Source organism: Electrophorus electricus, chromosome 14, assembly GCF_041902795.1.
Source record: "Electrophorus electricus isolate QZ-2024a chromosome 14, ASM4190279v1, whole genome shotgun sequence".
NCBI lineage: Eukaryota > Metazoa > Chordata > Actinopteri > Gymnotiformes > Gymnotidae > Electrophorus > Electrophorus electricus.
In genome coordinates this window covers 15,780,650-15,801,585 of record NC_137510.1, presented here as the reverse complement: position 1 = coordinate 15,801,585, position 20,936 = coordinate 15,780,650, and the positions used below count along the sequence as shown (strand labels likewise).

The 20,936-nt window shown below is 39.0% G+C and overlaps 4 protein-coding genes across 7 annotated transcripts; 1 reads left to right on the top strand and 3 right to left on the bottom strand.

Moving 5' to 3' along the window:
• Positions 1–164: 164 nt before the first annotated feature.
• On the bottom strand, positions 165–2,370 carry gpn2 (GPN-loop GTPase 2). 3 transcript variants are annotated; one of them, XR_014116904.1, is made up of 5 exons: positions 1,648–2,369; positions 1,380–1,536; positions 751–911; positions 415–652; positions 165–311 (listed from the first exon to the last, which is right to left on the bottom strand). XR_014116904.1 is itself a non-coding variant. In XM_027001547.3 (5 exons), exons 1-5 carry the CDS (start codon positions 2,062–2,064, stop codon positions 239–241), a joined length of 939 nt encoding a protein of 312 aa, XP_026857348.1. In that variant the 5' UTR covers positions 2,065–2,368; the 3' UTR covers positions 165–238. The 3 variants fall into 3 exon arrangements, 2 of the variants coding, with proteins under 2 accessions (XP_026857348.1, XP_081552380.1); XM_027001547.3 differs by having other exon boundaries at positions 522–652; positions 1,648–2,368; XM_081696254.1 differs by lacking the exon at positions 165–311 and having other exon boundaries at positions 522–652; positions 747–911; positions 1,648–2,370.
• Positions 2,371–3,074: 704 nt separating this feature from the next.
• On the bottom strand, positions 3,075–7,111 carry snip1 (Smad nuclear interacting protein). The gene is made up of 4 exons (XM_027001546.3): positions 6,809–7,111; positions 6,438–6,567; positions 5,662–6,200; positions 3,075–4,045 (listed from the first exon to the last, which is right to left on the bottom strand). Exons 1-4 carry the CDS (start codon positions 6,964–6,966, stop codon positions 3,787–3,789), a joined length of 1,086 nt encoding a protein of 361 aa, XP_026857347.2. The 5' UTR covers positions 6,967–7,111; the 3' UTR covers positions 3,075–3,786.
• A 310-nt stretch (positions 7,112–7,421) lies between these two features.
• On the top strand, positions 7,422–9,559 carry dnali1 (dynein, axonemal, light intermediate chain 1). The gene is made up of 6 exons (XM_027001549.3): positions 7,422–7,828; positions 8,102–8,238; positions 8,325–8,494; positions 8,853–9,031; positions 9,164–9,328; positions 9,421–9,559. Exons 1-6 carry the CDS (start codon positions 7,748–7,750, stop codon positions 9,454–9,456), a joined length of 768 nt encoding a protein of 255 aa, XP_026857350.1. The 5' UTR covers positions 7,422–7,747; the 3' UTR covers positions 9,457–9,559.
• gnl2 (G protein nucleolar 2) lies at positions 9,529–20,224 on the bottom strand. 2 transcript variants are annotated; one of them, XM_027001545.3, is made up of 16 exons: positions 20,068–20,224; positions 18,775–18,859; positions 18,502–18,596; positions 18,051–18,190; positions 15,395–15,579; positions 15,184–15,250; positions 14,888–15,046; positions 14,373–14,486; positions 13,423–13,551; positions 12,478–12,582; positions 12,222–12,380; positions 11,642–11,749; positions 10,962–11,434; positions 10,587–10,672; positions 10,139–10,218; positions 9,529–9,960 (listed from the first exon to the last, which is right to left on the bottom strand). In XM_027001545.3, the coding sequence occupies exons 1-16, from the start codon at positions 20,129–20,131 to the stop codon at positions 9,826–9,828; spliced, it is 2,184 nt and encodes a 727-aa protein (XP_026857346.2). In that variant the 5' UTR covers positions 20,132–20,224; the 3' UTR covers positions 9,529–9,825. The 2 variants fall into 2 exon arrangements, with proteins under 2 accessions (XP_026857346.2, XP_026857345.2); XM_027001544.3 differs by having other exon boundaries at positions 9,818–10,218.
• Positions 20,225–20,936: the final 712 nt, after the last annotated feature.

Sequence of the window (20,936 nt, the reverse complement as noted above, 5' to 3'; positions counted from 1 at the left end):
ATCTCACCCCTTCCATAAGTGTTTGAAAATGAGCCATAAAACATGAAAATAAACAAAAAAAGCATTTTATTATGTTATATAAGCCTTGTGGCTAGCATCCTGAGTGACCTATGAATGCATTTTAAACAGCAAATAAAAGTGTAAATATTTACAAACAGCTAAAGTGTTATCAGAACGGGTCCTTTATTGGGCATCTTTCTGGTACCAAGACAAGTTTTTGTTCTCCATACAGACACAATTACAATTCCATGACCTCTTCTTCCAAAGTCTTTTTGTTGGATTCCACATATCTCTCTTGTACCCCAAGGGTTCTGGAATAAATCATTAAGAAAACTATAAAGATGTTTTGGCTATAAAAGTGTATTAACAACTCTACGGAAATGTGTTTTGACTTAAAAAAAATAAAGTGCATACCATCCCCGACCCCAAATGAACTGCAGGAAATGTAATCAGTTAAGCAAAGGAGGGGAAAAAAAACACCATACAAAATGTCAAAACAATAGCTTATCTAATAAGGATACGAGTTGAACTGAAAATCTGCACCGACAGCAGCAGACATCATGGCCTGCAGATTCCTTTCCTCCAAGTCACCAAAACAGTAGCCGTTTGCCTTGTCCACTGTGCGCAGGACTTGCATCATGCTTCCCTTGTCCTGTTGTGAAAAAGTCAAGGGTTATAATTTAACCTTTTGTCTGCCAGTCCTCATGCTACTGAATCAGTGGAAGAGAGAAAGAGAAGGAGAGCACCTGCCTGCACATTGAGAGGCACGAAGGACACCAGACTGTAGTCCTGAATCACCTCAGCCAGCTTTTTGTTTAGATGGTGGAACTTCTTAAAAAATGGGTCAAATGCTAGATGTTCCACTAAGTATGACAGGTCCATAACTTCCGTGTAGAAATCAAGGTTGAAGGCTTTGAAGTTTAATAAAGCAGGAAACAGACATTTGATTAAGCTGGCTCACAAAATCCTCCTTTAGGAAGTACATGCTGTTCAAAGGTAACAAGATTATGATATTCCTGCTAAAAGTATAGTAAACATTACTATGAGAACTGTGAGTAATGTGACCTAGTCCAATTGCTTTGATATAGGCTAAGGCTGAAGATAGCAGGTGGAGTTATATCGATCATGTCACATTCGTAGATGTATGGCTATAGATTGGCGGCAACCAGAAGAATCATGTCTATAATTTTTTAATTACCATATAATCAACATTCAACACGTGCAGATCCACACAATCCCTCAAATGTTGAGGGCCTAGCTTCTATCTCTATAAATAGATTTACCAAATCAGACTGTTTTAAATCATGCTGCCATTAACTATTCCCATGTTGGCACACAAAATGCAATTCCATATTTCATTAGATCAGACGTTTACTCACCAAGCTTTCCATACTGCTCAATAAGATCCATCTTGGAGAGAACATTGACATGAGGCAGTTCTACATGAAGCATAGTGGACAGGGATGTGCAGAGCACAGATATGAACTTTGCTGGATCAGCACAGTAATGAGAGTCCACCAGATGCACTGCAGTCAACTAGAGACATGAATGAGAGCCAGTGAACTATCTATCAATGATTTTGTTACATATTTTAACACACTGATTAGGAGATTTACCTGAGCAGCATAAATGTCACTAGATACTCACCCTGAAATTCCATTTTGTTAGCTGGGCAAATATACTTCTGATTGAGCTATGGTGAGTATAAAGCTCCACCTGACCAGGACAGTCGAAAAGGAAATAGCAGTCACGATGTTCATTCAGTTTACTCTCTAACCAGTCCAAATTGGTCGTTAAGTATTCCATACAATAAATAAGGCCACCATTAGGACCTAGTTTCAGACCCTCCATCACATCATCAAGGGTAACAAGCTCCGATATGTCCACTGCACACTGGTATGGAAGTTTTTCGTTTGCAGGGTCGAGGTTTATCACTACAACTTTACGTCCAAGATGGTTCAAGAACTCTTGCACGCCACGGCAGTAGGTTGTTTTACCTGAGCCGGGTGGCCCAATAACAACTTGACCAAAGCACAGAGATGACTGTGGCCGTCGAGAGCACATGCTAAACCGTAGATTCACAATCACACAGAAGAAATCTAAAAACTAATTCACACATTTATAGAGTTCACGGAAAAAAACGTGTCATTAGAAACATTAAGGCGCTTTACAAACAACGAACACGAATCTATTCAGCATTTGTGAAACATTACAATATCAAATATCGGCCGCGAAGAATAGCAAGCTCACTTCACAATGAAGTTAACTAAAAAGAAAAAAGAAACATATAACGACGATAAACCAAGATACCAGCTAGCTGGCTATCACTTTCAACAGTTACAACATGAGTAAACGCAACAAAGATTACATCCGGGTCATTACTCGGCATTAAATTAAAAGTCCCCTTAAAAGGGCCGATATATTGGACATGAATTCTGACTTAAATTAAAGTTAAATGATAGGAAGTGTATATAAGAACTGTACGTAAGTAGGTAATGCAGAGGTATTAAACAACGTTGGTCATACATGTTAAAGTTCACCTCTGGAAATAGGCTAGCTTTATTTTAGCCTGAGTCATGAACAATGAAAATGAACAGCACCTAAATCACAGAATAATCTTAAACTGCAGTTGTACTCAAGATTTAAACCTGTGTGGCCATTTAGAATGGAGACATTAACATAACATAGCAAAATTACAAGTTTCATTTTATCTCAATGTTCAAAATTACTTGGCAGTCTACCTCACAGGTAAAAACATACAATGGGTTTTGCCTGAAACATTTGATCCCCCATAAGAGTGAAAATTTAATGATGAGGGGATAAATATACCAAATGTTTTATGAAGTTCAGTTTATATTTTGACTGAACAGCTTATAAGTGGTGATGTATTAGCAAATATTGACAACAGACCATGTATAGCAGTGGTCAAAAATGTTTAAATATGTTTGTGGAATAATAAACTGTCAGCATTCTGACCAGAATATTTTGTACTTGCATTTGAGCTGTAGAATTACCAGTGATTGCTTTTCACATAATAAACAATTATTTTCTATAATTCAAACACATTCCCAATGTTAAAGTAAAATACTCATATGTCTATTTTTATTTAACAGTACAAAACATCTAAAATGTATACAGATTATGCAACTCTGCAACCCAATTTTCCAAGCAATAATGTCAATAGTGGACTAGAATACTTGCTAATTTTTACAGTGAAGACAATTAACTGCTATGTGGCATTTAGTAAAATAAATTTCTAAAAACTAAAAACACCAAACTTCAATCAACAAAAACTGCAAACTAAAACATAAGTAGTCCAACACTCACTGACTATATCCAGCATATTTACAGTAACAGAACTGCCAGGTTATGCTAAATATACACATTTTTAATTTTATATATATATATATATATATATATATATATATATATATATATATATATATATATATATATAAATATATAAAAAGTAAATTGTTCTGGCATTGAGCACTTGGTTCTTGGTTTGAAGGGACAACATGGGGCAGTACCAGACAATACATAGCCGATACCATGCTTATGCTGTCCACCTGAGAATGTTATGCACAGAAACTTGTCAGGCTGAAGCTTATCAGTATATTTTTTGACAAACCTCATCCACAACACAAAGGTCCTCTCAAAACAAACAAAAATACCCTCCATCAGCAAACATCTGGTCAAATCACTGATCTTAACTAAACAGACATAGCTCTCTTTAAGAGTCCAATACTTTAAGAGTCCAGTACTTTGCTGCCCTTTCAATGGTGACTACTCATCAAGGCCTTCATCCTCATCCTCTTCTTCTCTCTTAGCATCAACCTCAGCTGTGTCAGAAAATTCATGCAGGAGCACATACTCGCGACTGCTGAAGCCAAACTTCAGCACATCCTTCTCTTTCAGCTCGTAGTACCGCTGTGGATCTATGCGCTGATTATTTAGGTACGTGCCATTGCCTGAGCCCAAGTCAATAATGTAGGGCTTCACTCTCCGGCCTGTGGTGCCATCTGCTCGGGTGAACTCTGCAAGCCTGAAAAATAATACCAAAAACATTACATTACAAAGTGCTGAAGAGTAAACAAGAAAATGTCTCAGTAAGTAACTAAAGCAGAAAGCTTTAAACTAAAGCACTTGTGTAAGTCACTCTGCATAAAAGCGCTTGCTAAATGACATAAATGTAAATATAAACTGTCTATTTTTCTATTTGCCGGAGTAATCACGCTGATTAAATTCTTTAAATTTATCTGCAAACAGTCAGTATTGGCATCGTTTTTCCTGATTGCATACGAGGTGGTATTATCCTGTGTATTGTGCCGTCAACTGTCTCAAACAAAATTTTTACAAACATAGGCATTTTCAGTAGTTCTAATGATTGAAGAAAATGACAATCACATTAAAGCATGTTTTATTAAAATAAAAAATTTAATTCCCCATTTGAATTAAATACAATGTGTTCATTCACACAGTTAAACAGCAAAATTGTTTAAATTCAAATAACATTAGCTATTTTGTTTGTTTATAGGTCACAGGGGCCATCTTGCACTGTAGTGCAGTGCCCCTCAAATTCGCATTCCCTTTAAATCCACATACTCTCACATTCAATGAAAAACAAAATCTGATCTTTTTACTTTTTACTTCCAAAACTAAAACAGTTTAACATAACAGTAAAATTTATGTTGAATTCAAATCTGTTTTTAGAATTTTTCTATTGTGCATGGTTTTAAGTGACAGGGCACCTAAGCTTTACATTAAGTATATATTACTTATTCATAAATAAGACTTATTATACTTATGTACAATGTATGACAGCTGCCTATACTTGGCCTCAGGAGTATCCCTCTTTGATGTCCAATAACAGATGGCCAACAGAGGGTCTACATTTTTCTTGGTACCGCTTTTCCATACTATACATAATAACAAGCAAGTATACCGTATGCAGATAAACAATGAGTGACTGGAGAAACTATGGGAGAATTTCTGAAAACATTTGGATTTAGCATGCAAAAACACACACACACACCAAAAAAAAAAAAAAAAAGTTGTTTTCTTCGCAAGAAGCGTTATTGACCAGTGAAATCAGTGCTGGTACCAAGATTGTTGGTTTAAAATTGTACAATTGTTATTTGTTTATTTTGATCATAAAATTGTTTCGTTTTATGACACAAATGTCAGTTACAGCGCATTTATTATCCTGGCATTGGGTTACAAAATATAACTACAAATATTTTCCGATTCTGCCATTCGGAACATATGTTTAGTTTTATTGACTAAAACAAGTATATTACTATGCAATTTATTATTGAATAAACAAAGCAAAGCCAGCTTGTAGAAATTTTTTTTTTTTTTTAAACTGATTTAAGTTTAGCCAATACCTCCATTTGCCTACCACAGTACGCTGTCTTTGTGTATATGTAAAGCAATTTAAGGCCGTGTGAAGAAGTGTGATGCTTTTTAGAAAATAGTGTTTTCCATCAAGACACCCAACAGATTTGTCGAGAGCTGGAAGCAACATGAAAGTTGATGGAGGCTAGTAATTCTCTAAGCAGGAAACAATCCAATACTGGAACTATAAGCCTTAATGCTCTCAGACATTAAAATTAACCACACATGTACAGTAATATATGGATCACTAAATTATTCTCTCACCTGTACTGAAAGACAGCATGCTGTTTGGAACAAGAAGGGTGGTCAATAGGTATATCAGCTATCTTCCTTTGTCTTCCAAGCAAGTAGGCACTCTGCCGGTGGATGTACATCACTGGCAGTGGCTCATCATTTTTGAAGGGGTACAATCGCCACCTCCTCTTAGGGATTCGAGCCTCAGGTGGCTCATTGTACTTAATAACCACTCCTCGGAATGTGTTGGTGTCCTCCACCAGGGCACCTGAGAGTTCAAAGTTGGGTTTTTCTTTCTCAGCAGCAGGAGCAGACTCTTCGCTCTGTTCACCACCAAAGGCATGCGACTCATTTCCACTGTTTTCCTCCTGCCTAAGACGGTTTTCTCTGCGACGCTCATTGTGCTGTTCCCTTTCAGCTTCCTGCTGGAGTTGTGATTGCCGCTCACGTGACCTCTCTCTATGCCGCTGCTGCACTCCTTCACGTTGTCTCTGATGAGGCGAGTCTCCTTCTCTTTTGGCCCGCCGCTCATTGGGCTTATTCCGTCGTTCACGCTGGTCATCTTTTTCCTGAAAGAGAAACATCAGATTATGATTAGCATTCATAATGATTATTCATACTTAACGTGTTGCAAAACGTGTAACAAATTGTGTAACAAACTACGTAAATAGTTAGATTCAAATACGTTTTAACAAAAAAATAAATGATTAAAAACATTTAAAATGTATAATATAGTTTATCCATTATTCGCTATAAATTAGAATTAGTTATTTGGAAATAGAGCTATCATTTGTGGTTCACGTCACCCGCTTTATCCGAACATCAGTGCTGTGATTAGGACTCGGACTTCTCCGGCCTCGCGGGGACCTGTCCCGTTGTCGTCCTGACGACCGAGCCTTTCTTTCTAGCGATCTGTCTTTTCCTCTGACGGGCGATCTATAATTACAAAAAGAACACCCCAGAGAAAGTTTAACACAATACCGCTGCGACGTTTTAACAGGTGAACAGCACGAAAACTTCTGCTAGAGAAGTTCTGGTGCTGCACCCGCTTCAGATACGGAGACATCGACGATCGAGTTCCTGAAAACAACAGGTAACATGCACACATACAAAGGGAAAGAAAAAGTACGCCCATTATCTCCAATCTTGAAACATTATGTAATTCTTTAATACAAACCGAGATCCCCGTCTCTTCGGCGGAGGGCTGGTACTGCTATGGTTTGAGCCGGAACTCGAACGGCGTGATCTGTGAGGCCTAACGGGGCTAAGTTTTTCTTCCTTTATTTTGATCTTATCACGAACAGGAGACTTTTTGTCTCGTTTTCTGTTATCCATCGCGAACACCAATTGATTGTCAACTACCAGTGCTAAAGATTATCTCATATCAACAAACGCCAAAAAACTCACGTTGAAAATGCCAGCTAGCGACATACAAAAATAACGTCCATGCATACTGGCCACTGTGCCCTGTACGCCTGCGAAATCGTTCCTCTTACAAAGGAAAGCACTTTAGTTCCGCTTTGTCGACACTTAGTGCCATCTGGTGGCCCTGTATGTTAACATGCATTTACTCTGGCCTGAGTTTACCCAAAGCGATCCACAATAATGCTTAGTTGCCTGCATGGAAGAAATTCTTACGATACATTTAAGATAGAACATTGTCACAGGGAATACACACAAAGGAAATGCACACAATTCATTTTTAAAAAATAATACAGAGTAGCATCTCTGGCAATACATGGCTGAATTATCTAATTATATTGTTTTATTTATTTTATATATGTGGTCATGGTGGTACATGGACAGAGAATCAAATGCATTGTCCAGGATCATGCCACGTTACAGCTCAAAACACCACATATGGACTTGAAAAGGATGGCTACTGAAAACCTTGCTAAACAAACCTGATGGTCACTGTTAAAATTTGAGGGTCTTCTTTTTAGAACACATTTAATTAAGTGTCGAAAGTAGGCGATGAGGGAAAAACGGTCGTCATAGTAACTATAAACAAAGTTCGCGAGCTTTTCTAGGTTGATTACAGCTAGCTTAAACAATTTCTTGTCGATATCGCATCCCTTGAGATTTTTGAAAAATTTATCAGTTTCACAGTGTGAACATGATTCCTCCTGGCGAGTCTTTGCTGAAGTATGACAATCCGGTGCTGGTAAGCAGGAACACGGAGAAGAAACCACTAAAGGTAACGAATTTAGCTACAAGGTAGCGATGTATCTACGTACGCTTAGTTTACGTTTACATTTATGGCACTTAGCAGACGCTCTGGATAAGAGCGACTTAACCTACAAATGTTAGCCAAAGTTAACTTATTCGATGACATCAAACCCATATTCGGGAATTTGATTTAAATGCATTTGATTGAAATGCAATTTATACCCGAGTTAAGCCAACTAGCTAGCGTTAGCTAACCTAGCTATCCAACTTGTTACTGTCTCGCACACTGCAATAAATTCAGGCTCGGCCTTTGAAAGTCAGTCCACAAGATCCAGCCATCACTGGCCCAGTCCCACCTCCACCAAAGCCCAAGTCGCCCTCAGCCGATGCAATCATACAACAAACCGGGGAGATACTTAATTCCATCCTACCACCAAGGTACCGGTTTACTGCTCTTCATTCCTGCTCATTCATGTCCGTTTAAGCACGTTTGTATATCAACTTTGCAAGCGGCACTGTTTCAGGGAATGGATGGAGAACAACCAGCTGTGGGTGCAGCAGGTGTCCAGTACCCCCTGCACGCGAATGGACTTGGTTCATTTGCAGGAGCAGCTGGATCTTAAACTGCAGCAGAGGCAGGCCAGAGAAACTGGCATTTGCCCTGTCCGCAGAGAACTTTATTCACAGTGCTTTGGTTAGTAAAAAAAAAAAATAATAATAATAAAAAAAAAAAAGTTATTGCAAATATTATCCATAGCAAAAATGATGTAAAATGTACCGAAAGCCACGACCAACAAAGGGCATAAATGCTTTGTTAGTTTTGTTGTCCAGGTTGTGTTGTTAAAATTAAAAACACAATAAAACAAATTGGACAACAGCTTAATATTGACAATGTTAATACATTTGAAATAGGTCTGTATTGTCAAGAAAGGAACAATTTATAGTATTGTGATTTATAGTATAGGATCACTGAAAGGCCAAAGGTTCACAACCCCAGCAATACTCTCTCTCTCTCTCTCACACACACACACACTTTTTTTTTTGTCCCATAGATGAGTTAATCAGGCAAGTTACTATCAACTGTGCTGAGAGGGGGCTACTGCTTTTACGAGTAAGGGATGAGATTCGCATGACTATTGCTGCCTACCAGACCCTATACGAGAGCAGTATGGCCTTTGGCATGAGGAAAGCCCTGCAGGCTGAGCAAGATAAGCCAGATATGGCCAAGAGGGTAGGCACTGCTGCATAACACATCTGACAAAACTATCTGCTCCATCCCTTCTCCTTAGTCTAATTTTTAATGGGTTAAAGTTTCAATTTTTACCTTGGCTGTAAAATTTAGCATCCTGATATAACTGGGCAGATTTCAGACTTGGAGAATGAGAAGAGGGACCTGGAAAGGCAGGTGAACGAGCAGAAGGCTAAATGTGAGGCGATTGAGAGACGAGAAACTGAACGACGACAGGTTGAGGAGAAGAAGCACACTGAAGAGACCCAGTTCCTCAAACGCACCAACCAGCAACTCAAGGTATTGCAATTAAAAAGCCACAAACTACTATCAAAAAAATGCCTTAGTGCGACACAAACAGGAATATAAAAATACATTTTCTATTTTTTTAGGCCCAGCTGGAAGGAATAATTGCCCCAAAGAAATAATGCATTCATTCTCCAGACTTATAAATGATGGTCAATGATTTTCTAGCTCTCAAAATACTACCAATCTACATGTTCACTCCTGTCTACTTTATTGAGGTTTTCTCCTATTCTTCAGAACACTCAGTTGTAGTATTGCTTAACAAAAATATTCTTTAGAGGTAAGTTTAAGTAACTTACTAGGGTTTTACGGCTAAAAATTGTACTGACCCATAACCATTTTTTATGCTGAAAGATGGTGCACTGAATAAAGGTCATTTAGAGATTCAGTCACATATGACTCAAACACACATACATACCCACACCCCCCAAATGTCCCAAACTAGATGGGTCCATGGAAACTTATACAGCCCACAGACTAAGCAAATGTTCTTAGCACTTGGCTTTTTTCCCTTTATGCCCTTCAGTAGCTGTTTTCTTGTTTTTATTTTTGTTTTTCACGTTGTGTGTATCATAATAGCGCATGCCAATCTTCTTCACTTTCTGGGCACGCTCCCTTCTTCTTTTCTGGGGAGGGAAGAAAAACAAAAATGAGCTAGAGAAGAATAATGTAGGTTATTTGAGCTGAGGAACACCAGAAGCATTCTCTGTACTCTAGTACACTAGTAAGAGCACAGATCAATCTGAAGTGTCTGCTTAGATAAATGAGTGTGCCTGCCTGGATGGGAGCTAGAACAGCATGTACCTCTTTAGATGTGAGCTTGGTCGGGCGCACTGGCTCCTCATCTTCCAGAGTTTTTCTCTTTCTCCCGACATTCCTCACAGCTGAAAAACAAAAGGGAGATGAAAACCTTTCCTCTCATCACTGATAACATCAACCTATGTCTGCACTGCTCCGGTACTGCTCTATTAAAGGATTCATACAAAATGTGGTGGCATCTTCTGGTCTCTTTTCCTGTTAGAGTTGGCTACTTGGTTCTGGAAATTATTTTAATAGTTTTTAAACAAAAAACACTCAAAACACTGGGCAACACACTCAGAATTTTGAAAATGCAGAATTTGTCCAAAACAGATTTTAAAAGTTACATGATTTGTAAAAAATACAATTTTAACTTGTATTATTATATATTATATACCAATATACAGTGCATATAAAACATTTAGTGTCCTGGAGATAGGAACTGAATGTTTACCTTTTTGTTGTGAATTCTTCACGACCGCCTGTTCCATTTTTGTTTCCTTTGAAACAAAAGCCATTTCAGAAAGGCTCTTGGGAATTCTGTTGAACATAACATTAAAACAGTGTGTGCTTATTACTTACAGGACACCTAACGTATTAAGGTTTTAGAGGTGCAGCAAAATCTGATTCAGACTTGTGCACTGAAAGTCAAAAAACAGCAATAATGCAGTGATGCAGAGTGTACTGGAAAACAGGGCACAAATCAATGGCCAAAGCCAGTGATCTGCTGAACGCAAAGATGGCAGACATGGATCGCTGTCAGAACACTCAGACAGAATTAAAATTGTAGAAAGGAATGCACAAATGAAAAATAGAGGGGCACACAGACCGGATGGCAGAGAAGCGCTTAGACTTGGCGCGATCCAGGAAATGCTTTAATTTGGTTATCTTCTCGTCCAACTCTTTGTTCACCTCGTGTGCACTTTTGGCCTCTTTGTCAGATTGACCATCTGCAGACAATTCATTTCTACTTTCTCCTTCTTGCTTTCCACTCTCCTCCTCCTCCTCCTCCTCCTCACTTCCCCTCTCTTCATCCTCTATGGACTCAGGGAAGTCGAGATCAGGCATTTCCACTGGCACAAGATCCTCCTCGCTGAACGTGGGGGCAACGTTGATTTTGCCAAAGTTTTGCCGAACGGCATAAAGGATCCTTTGCACCGGTTCTTGTTTCTGCTTCTGCAGTAGTGTAGAATCCTGGTCAGTGGACTCTGCTGCATGAATGCTCTGCTGCTCGGGCCCGTCTTCACTGGCTAGCTCCTCTGTTTCCATTCCAGACACTTCCACTGGCACCTGTGTCTTACCCTGAGAAGAAGGACAAAAAAAAAAATACTGCCCCATATACATCAAGCTAAAATTTTTAACCAGTCTGATATAAAATGTTTCAGACATAAGAGACTGGATTGCTCACAAATTTATAATTGCATTTGATAAGTTTGTTCTTGAAGGAAATCACAGTGCAAAGCTTTGCTGCAAAGACTGCATATAATTTATAAATGTTTCTCCATTTACCTCTTCATCCGTCTGAAATCCAGGTGGCTTCACAAAAAAGGGAATGCGCCCCCTCTGCCAGTCATTTAGGACCATTTTAGAGACTGTGGACAAATCAGGTTCTCCTCCCTACACACCAAACAGAGATTTTGTATTCATGATTCACAGAACACCGTCACTGCAGTCATTATATTTTATGAGAACTTGGAATTATATTTACCATGTGCGATATCAAGCCAAATACATTTTTTTTAAGCAACAAGGGTCATTTGTTACAAATACCAATACCTGCTACAATTGCCTACACTGGTTACAAAGACCTGCATGAGCTACGAAAGTTGTAACTCAGATTTTAATTAACACATGCCTTGCTCATTTAACTGGAAAACATTCACGTAGTGAAAAGCAGGTTTTCATAATCAGCAGTAAAAATCCACATCTTGATGCTCAAACTGATTCCAGCCCTGTTCTGTGTTCTACTTCTTGCCCTGGCATGCTCTAGCATATGTGGACTTGTTTACTGAGAGGTCAGAATAAACAACCACTGAGCTGTAACACCACTTCGGCATGCTGTGCGCTCCTCGACAATCAGAAGCCAGACCTTGAGTAGTTTTCCCGTGCGGAAGGCCAGCTTTTCCAGAAAGTCCTCGGCAGAGTTCCAGGATGGGACATGATACGTTTTCTGTATGTATTCAGCCTTAGCTCTCTCTAGCACAGCTCCGATGTGATCCTCTGGGTTACGAATCTTCTCCACCTGAACCTGGGACACAGGTGTGACAGATGAAGCACAAAGTCAGAGGGAGCTGCATGGAACAGTGCAGAAGCAGAAAGCAGGACCAGAATGACAAAGGTCTTACCACTCCCTTCAATACTATATCAGTTTCACTGTCCTCAGAGGGGTAGACAACACCAGGGCAGTCAATTAGAAAAATACGTCTCATCAATGTGATGTACTGCCACACCTAAAAGGAAAAAACAATAAATGACTTAACAGCATTACACAATCCACTTTTGGATATTTTCCATTTGTATCAATATACTAGGTTAAAGGACAAGATATGAATTTAGGGTTATATGGTAACACTCTTATACAATTACATGGCTGTATGGTCACACGCTTACTGAGAGAATGAAGAGAATTTTTCCCCCATTGATACATTTAAAATGAGGTTACTAAAGAAAAGTTTGATTGGCTGGATCAGACCTTTATCCTTGCAAATTTTAATAGCAGTGCCATGCCATCCATACAGTACTTGTGATTAAAAACTTAATGCTAATCATGAGAATACACTTACTCATCTGGTTTTATAGCAGAAAACAGAACAAAAAAAGGGTGGATCAAGGTGGTCTCATGATATCCAGAACAATGTAATTTGGACAAACTATGAGGAACTCTGAGAAGGATGCCTGTTTTCAGTCTGAACTTGGAAATAATCTCTTTCCTAATGCTCTAAACCATTACTCAGTTCCCTGTTTGCACAGTGGAAGCAAAAGTATGACAAACCGAGGAAGTGTAAACAAGTCATTGTCACACCATGCAGAAATACGTGCATGCCACAGCCAAAATCTGACTGCTAGACAGATAAGATAGCCACAATGTTAACACGTGTGAGGAGTTTGTGCTGAGTTTTGCTCGCATGTAACCTTTTGATCAGTAGTGTACTCTGCAATAAACAAAGTCAAAGTTGTTTAATGTTATATGTAAGAAAAGTTAATTATTCGTTCAATGTCCACGATCTAGCTAATGATGTCTAATTAGGCATAAGGAGGAAAAACATGCAAGCATGCAATGAAGTTCCTACCTTGGTTTCACCAGCAAGAGGTGCCACCCTGCAGACTTTTTTGGCGCGCAGGGTGTTGATGACGGAGCTCTTTCCAACATTGGGGTAGCCGATGAAGCCCACGCTGATCTGCTTCTTGTCCGTGTGGAGCTGCAGATAAACAAGTCAAGTTAATAAGGAGAGAACTATGCCTCTGACGCATTACACTCAAGTTAATTGAACTGGTTTAAGTGGTGTTCAGGTTTGTAAATGAGACCGCACACGCACACGCGCGCACACGCGCACACACACACACACACACACACACACACACACACACCCACCCACAACGGAGCATGTTCTTTTCTACTAGGGAAGGAAGTATGTAATGGTTTGCTTGGTGAGCACAGTCCAAAACCACACCTTAAGTAATGAACCAAAAGGTCAATCAAAACAGCAACATTTGAATACTTTCCCCATTATTCATGGAACCATTTATACAGGACATACCAAAGCAAACAAACAAACAAACAAACAAACAAACAACAAAAACCTCTTAAAAGCCATTAGATTGTTTGGTTTATAAGCCCCTCAGGATATGTTTGCACTGTTTCCCTGAGCAGAAACAAGTACTCATGTTGTGTAACTTTTAAATTAATTTATATTTTTCAAACCCCAAATTTTCAAATCTCATTTTGTGTGTTTCCAAGGCTTTGTTTATGGCTAAGGTAACAAAAATAGTCCTGAAGCAGATTTGAAGACAGAAGCAGAACTCAGTGTCTGTGCAGAGTGATGATGAGGCTTGGGTGGTCGGGTGACTGGGGTTTGTTACTATTCTGTGGCTATGTAACAGATAGCATCTTAAAAAAAATAAAACAAAAACCAGTCTGATGAGACTGCAGCATGCAGTCTTTCCCCATTACCCTTTGCTCCCTTGGAATGAGAATGGATATATGAAACCCTCTTCTACTTGGAGACAACCAAGCTCTCACCTTTCCAAACTGCCGAAGGAGCTGTATGAGAGAGCCCTTCCCAAAGGAGTTGGTGAGACTGGCATGAAAGGCCAGTGCAGGGTATTCCTGAGAGAGCACAGCAACCCAGCGTTTCTGAAGAAAACGCCCGTGCCCGTGCGCGCACACACACACACACACACACTTGGATTTAAAAGCATGTCACTTGCAAACAAACATATCTGTTAAGCATTACTTGGTTCTTTAATGACCCATGAATACTCCTGCTTTTATAGTCAAAACCTGGTCAGGGAAAATACTTATTTTAACACCAGATCCTAAATTCAACATCTTAAAGCTATAACACAATGATTAAGCCTGATAAAAACACTCAATGACCCTAGCTCACAAAAAGAATAATATAATATAAGCCCTTGGGGACCCACTAACAAGCAAGCTATCTGATGTACTTATGCTGGGAGTTGCAAAGACAGGTTGGGAGAATTCCTGATTTAAAGACTGCAAACACAAGCACAGAAGGCCTGTGAAGGGCTTACCGTCACCCAGGTAGGAACAAGGTCACACTTGTTGAGCACAAAGATAAGATGCTTCCAGGGCTTCTCCTTCTTTAAATAGGTCTCAATGTTCTGGGCCCTGGTGCCCAAGGGATCCCGAGCATCCAGCACCTGGATGATAACATCTGAGGAGTCGATCACCTAAAGAGAAAAGCCTTTAGTGAGGTTGTGTAGCCCACCAGAAAACAAATGAGGCTATAAAGATCTTCTAGGCCACTGTATCCATGAGCCATGAGCCTTGAGCCCCCTAAATACCTCAATATTAGTCAAAAAAATACCTTATAGAGTTCTCCCCATATTCTCTTTGACTGTCCTTTCTTGAAGATCTCCTCACGGGTTTCTTCCCTACAGCAACATGTTTGAATCACAGGTTTAATTTAGCCACACATACAGATTTAAATACATTTCCATTCCTATATCATGAAGGCTATCTGAATTACTGTTTGCTAGAAACAAGGGGTACACAAGTGACATTTATAGTCTCCTCACCTCACCCCACTATCTTCAGTCACCAAATCACGGTCGTTCTCCGCATTGTAGTTCTGTGCTGAATCCTCAGCCTGCTCGGCTAGCTCTTTCAGCTCACCCACACTCAGGTTAGGTCTCTTCCTTTGAGCTTTAGGCCCAAATGTGGTCTCAAATGCCTCTGTGTCCAGAATATGGACTTTGGAGTTCTGAGAAACATGAAAATGTGAATGGTATTGTGACTTTTTTGCTAGCATCCATCTAGCTTCCCTACCATTGGAACCACATAAAAGATTTAGGAGAAAGGGTGACATATGAAAACATAGCAAATGGTTATGTGTGGTGAGTTGTAATACATCACTCTGGGACAACTGAAGTACGCCATAGTTACGTTACATTATCTGTAGTTTTGTACATGCTGTCTGTCTACGTTAGACATTAGAAATGGGACAGTGACAACTTTTGTTGTTCTGGCTTAAAATCTAGCGCACCGGACTTGATGAAGAATAGAGTACAGATTTCCAGTTTTAATTTGGGGTCCATACATCCACGTCATGTAAAAAGTGTAGAAATTACAATCCATTTTATACACATTCCTCTTATTTTAGGGGACCGAAAGTAGATGGACACTGGGCTTCTCTGTCATTTCTTGGCTAGTTATATGCTGTTACATCATTTGGGCATGCATGATGGACTTAAGAAAACAATCTGTTGCTATTGTTGCTATTGTCTCTCAGCATGAGAACCAAAAGACATGCCATTTCCAATATAGCAGACCATCACAGAACTGAAAAGAATCAATCAAACATAGACAGAACACTGGGTATGAACAAAACAAATGCATGCTGATGGAGGCAAGTAAGTAAGCTCGGCTGCAGAGAGTTTATAAGATGCAAGCCACCAGTAAGGCTCAAAAACAGAAAAGCCACATGGCAGTTTGTGAAAAAGTACATAAAAAATGCCTACAATGTAGCCTGAGAAAGTCTCACTGATAAATGAGATAAATATTATCCTGTACTAAAGGGCTGGAATGAACAAAGTGTGGAGAAAGGGATGTGACTATAACCCAAAGCAGCCCACTTCAATTGTGAAGTATAGGCATCAGAGCATGCCACTTCATTTGTGAAGTGTGGGCATGAATATCTATGACCCACCAAGGGAAAACTGGTGCACATGCCTTTATTGATGACGTGACAACTGACAGCAGCAGTAAGTGTACAGAAGCACATTAACTGTTCAGATACAATTAAATGACTCAAAATATGGCACCTGTAGCAGGACAAAGACTGGAAACATAAAACGACTACGAAGTTTTTCTAGTCAAAAGGCAAAAAGCCCCTAAAACAAACAATGACTCCATTAAAGGCCTGCCAAAACATCACCAGGAAAGACAGTCAGCATCTGGTGATCTGTTTATGATTTCTATATTGTAATTTCTTTATGAGCAGCCAAAAATTTGCATCTGGTGTGCTGTAAAATGCATTTCTAAAGCCTTAACAAGGTGGTCACCGGGACTAAGTCGTAAGTGGTTGTTTCTAATAAACTTGGTCATGAGTTTAGACACAAAGATCAAATGTTCATTGACATTATAGCCTTTATCTATCCTACTAATCAAACATGAATGATGTAGTAGTCTCATACATAGAAGTATAAGAACATTTGTTCAGATTCACTGATCTTTAAGTTATTATTACTTCTCAGAAAACCATTGTGTTAATGGTCCATGTAGATCATACAGCATCTGTAGGCATCTGGCAAGGTAAACAAAAGCAGAGTAAGTTGTTCCACAGTTGAAAGAAAAAAAAAAAAACCTGAAAGAACACCTGTTTATTAGAGGGCAGAATTAACATTACAGGTGGTTTTAAAAAATACCACATGGCCAGCATGCCAGCCTTAATGTTGAGGCCTGAAAGAGAAGGTAAAAATATACTTCACCAAATCCAGATATGAATTATAAACACACACACACTTTTTAATTTTAAATATGTATATAAAACATATAATATATGTAAATAACCCAATAAAAACAAAGCTATAAACAGCCCGATTTGTGCTAAATCTACCAAATCATGCATACACATCTCCAAGCAGGAAGTTACAAACCGCCCCCTCTGCCCCAAATCATCATATTCCAAGAATGCCAAACCCACCGGACACACCTTTGACACCTAGCCAACACAATGGAAACACTCTGGATCAGAGCAGGTTAAGACAGCTGGTGAGAGCTTAAACATATTCATCACCAACAAACATGAGCATTAGAAACTACAAAAGGAGGAACATGAGGTTTTTTTTTCTGCTAGCAACATCCCAAGGTGTACCAAAAGAAAAAGAGTGTCTTGGGTGTAGCAGCAGACACTGAGCTCTTGAACAGTCTTACCAACACATGGAAGTGTTTAAGCTGGCAGAAAATCTCACTGAAAGTCAACAACCTTTGTAGAGGCAACACAAGGAATCAACCACAACGTAATGTGTTATTTCAAGCACATTTTACTCTCCGTTTTTAGAACTGGCAGAGACACAATCTGAGATGCCAAAGCACAAGGTTTCCTCTGGGCTCTTATCCAGTGGAGAATAGGTGCGACACCTCTCCGCAAAGAACTTCTGGTTTCAACCAACAATGTGCTACTTGCAGTGACATTCTGAAGCCTTTCACAAAGGTGTTTGGGTGCATACATACGTGTGTTTGAATTCGGTCGTGCAGGAGGGACATGGGCAGCTTGCTCTGTCGCATTACCACTCTGTATGGATCTGTCTTCACAGCACCCATCTCCTCCTGGAACTTCTGCAGGGATGACTGCTTGATAACCCGAGTGTTGGCTGCACAGGGACCAGGGGAGACAAAATAGTATCATGGCAAGTCTGAATGTATGAGAACTATAGCATGGCTTTTGGCATCACACATTTACATTTGTTTTTTTTTTACATTTACATTTATGGCATTTAGCTGACACTTTTATCCAAAGCGACTTAAATTCAAGTACCTTAACCACTGAGCTACCATTGCCCTTTCTCCTCTAATTTAGCCTGAGCCAGCATGCACTTTATTGGGGTTCTCTCCCAACCCTGAAAAGGATAACTGTATACAGATACTTGGGCATATTTTTCCAAAAACACGAGTAGTTACCTACCAAACCACTTAATGTTTGGCTCAACTCTGGCCACAGTCCCAGGGGCAACAGTGGACTGGTACTGTAATGGCTTGATGACCTTTCCCCGACTGTTACTGCAGAAACATCAGGTTATGTTATATTTGTGTTCACTATTAAATGTTACAAATACAGTATATTTTACATTTTCAGTTGCAATATTTTATCATGTTCTTTTAACAATAACATGTGATAACTGTGATTAAATTTACAGGCTAGCTTAAAATCATACAGGTATAAGCACCATCTTATTACCATCTCTGTTTCTGTCGGTACATATTCAAACGCTTGATAGTGGCCCGGTCCCTCATGTTGTTCCCTCCGGCGCCCCTTACTCGATCTTTGAAAAACAAGAAAAGGCACTCAGTAGCTGCTAAGTTCAGTGCAGGCTAACTGGTTGCAAGTACTTACTTATTAAATAGGCATAACAGTTTTACCACCATGGAAGTAGTATCCAACAGTCGCAAGTTATGACTGAACCAAAAAATGTATTTATATGTTTATATATATATATATATATATATATATATATATATAAACATATAAATATATATATATACACACATACACATATACATATTATATACACATATACACACACACACACACACACACACACACACACACACACACACACAGCATCGTACTTTGGTCCTTGTAGCTGCACACACAAGCCAGAAGGCATACAATTAAAGTCTTGCCCATCTCTCTTTTTCTGTTAGTCTTGCCCTGTTACTCTTTTTCTGTTAGTGTTTGCACGCAAACCACAAACAGTAATCGATCAATATCCTAGGCAAGAACTTTCCATATGTGTTTTCCCTGATAAATTCTCGGATAATGAGCAATGGTTATGTTAGTCAGATCAAGCACTTTTATATACCCTTTTGCTCATTAAGAGAACCCTCTTCCTAGCTCACAGCTAACATTTCATTGGCACAGGTGCTGTTGAGATAACGCAAGAAATAACGTGGCACTTTCAAACGTTTCTGTAAACACTGATCGAAACAATGTAATTAATTTTATGACATTTACGTTATTTATTTATTTACCGACAGCATCTATGGGGCGTCTTTGTACAGTTATTCTCGTATCTTGAATCTATATAGGAAAGCTTAAGAACTATGTGCCCGTGCATCATTAAACGACTTGTCCTAGCTGCGGGAGTGACGAGTGTTTGTCTGAACGCGGAGGAAAAATTAACAATAGAAACAAGCCGTGATCTTTGGTTTCCCAATGGAATGAGACAACACTGATTTGTTTCGTGAATGGTCAGATTCTTCACTCGAGGACATTTATTGGGTCGGTAATTGCCTACATACTGAAATGCGACTGCATAAGTTTAAAAGAAAAATATTTACTTATAAGCTCCTTCATTGTATAATGTAAATACACATTTCAAAAATGAGTAAACTCTATTGTATTTAGCTATACAAACAACTTCAATTAGGCATTGATATTTGCGTGTTCTTGCCATGACTTGATAGCGGTTTGCTAGTTAACGTGATATAACATTGGATGTTTACATTCAGACTGAAGGCAAAAACTTACCAGGATTGCTGCTGGAATTTGACGGATTTATAGAACTTTTCCCCTTGAATTTTGGTTTCGTCATTTTCGTATTCAACTAAGGATAGTCCTTGTTTTATGAAAATAAAGAACAGATTGAGATTTTCTTCTCCCCGTTAAAATCCACGTGTTACCAACTTCCGCGTACAACACGGAAGTACGTCATCAGACTGGTGACTATTATAGAAAAAAAAAAACTTGCCTTTTTTGTTGCTATAAATTCGTGTTTTTGCAATTTCAAACGAAATATTAGAGTTTAGATTGACTGAACGAGCTAAGAGAAGACGTAGACAAAACATAATCGGTTAGGTGTTCTGTTTCTTTTTTCTTTATGCCATATGTTATCACTTAATCGGTGCACTGTAGGCTATTGCTAATTTAATAGGCCTACATTTACACGTAAACAGTTTGGCATATTTCAAGGACCAAGGAGTTAGCGTAGGCCTAGGTGCTTATGCACGTTAGTAATCCCTTTGGGCAAATGAGCGCAATTATAAGATTGGTAATTACGCATTCTTTAGGTCTTTCCCCTTGATTTTTGGTTTAGAAAAGACCATGTTCTTTCATCCAGACATGTATTTGTAGAATCCTAAGACTACTTAGTAAAGCAAATTACATACTGATAATATAACTGAAATCAACTTAAGTGTCAAAATGTCAGTGTAGTTTTTTTCAAATGACAATTTAAAAATAAACAGACCTTAAAGGATAGTGCACAGTGTATGCTATATAAGTTTTCTAAGTCTTAAAAGGTTATGTGGTCAAAGCAAAGCTTCATCTGGCCCTACATCTATAGGGTACAATTATGCAGTTTGATTCACCTCAGCCATAGCCCACACTTCTTTTCTCTA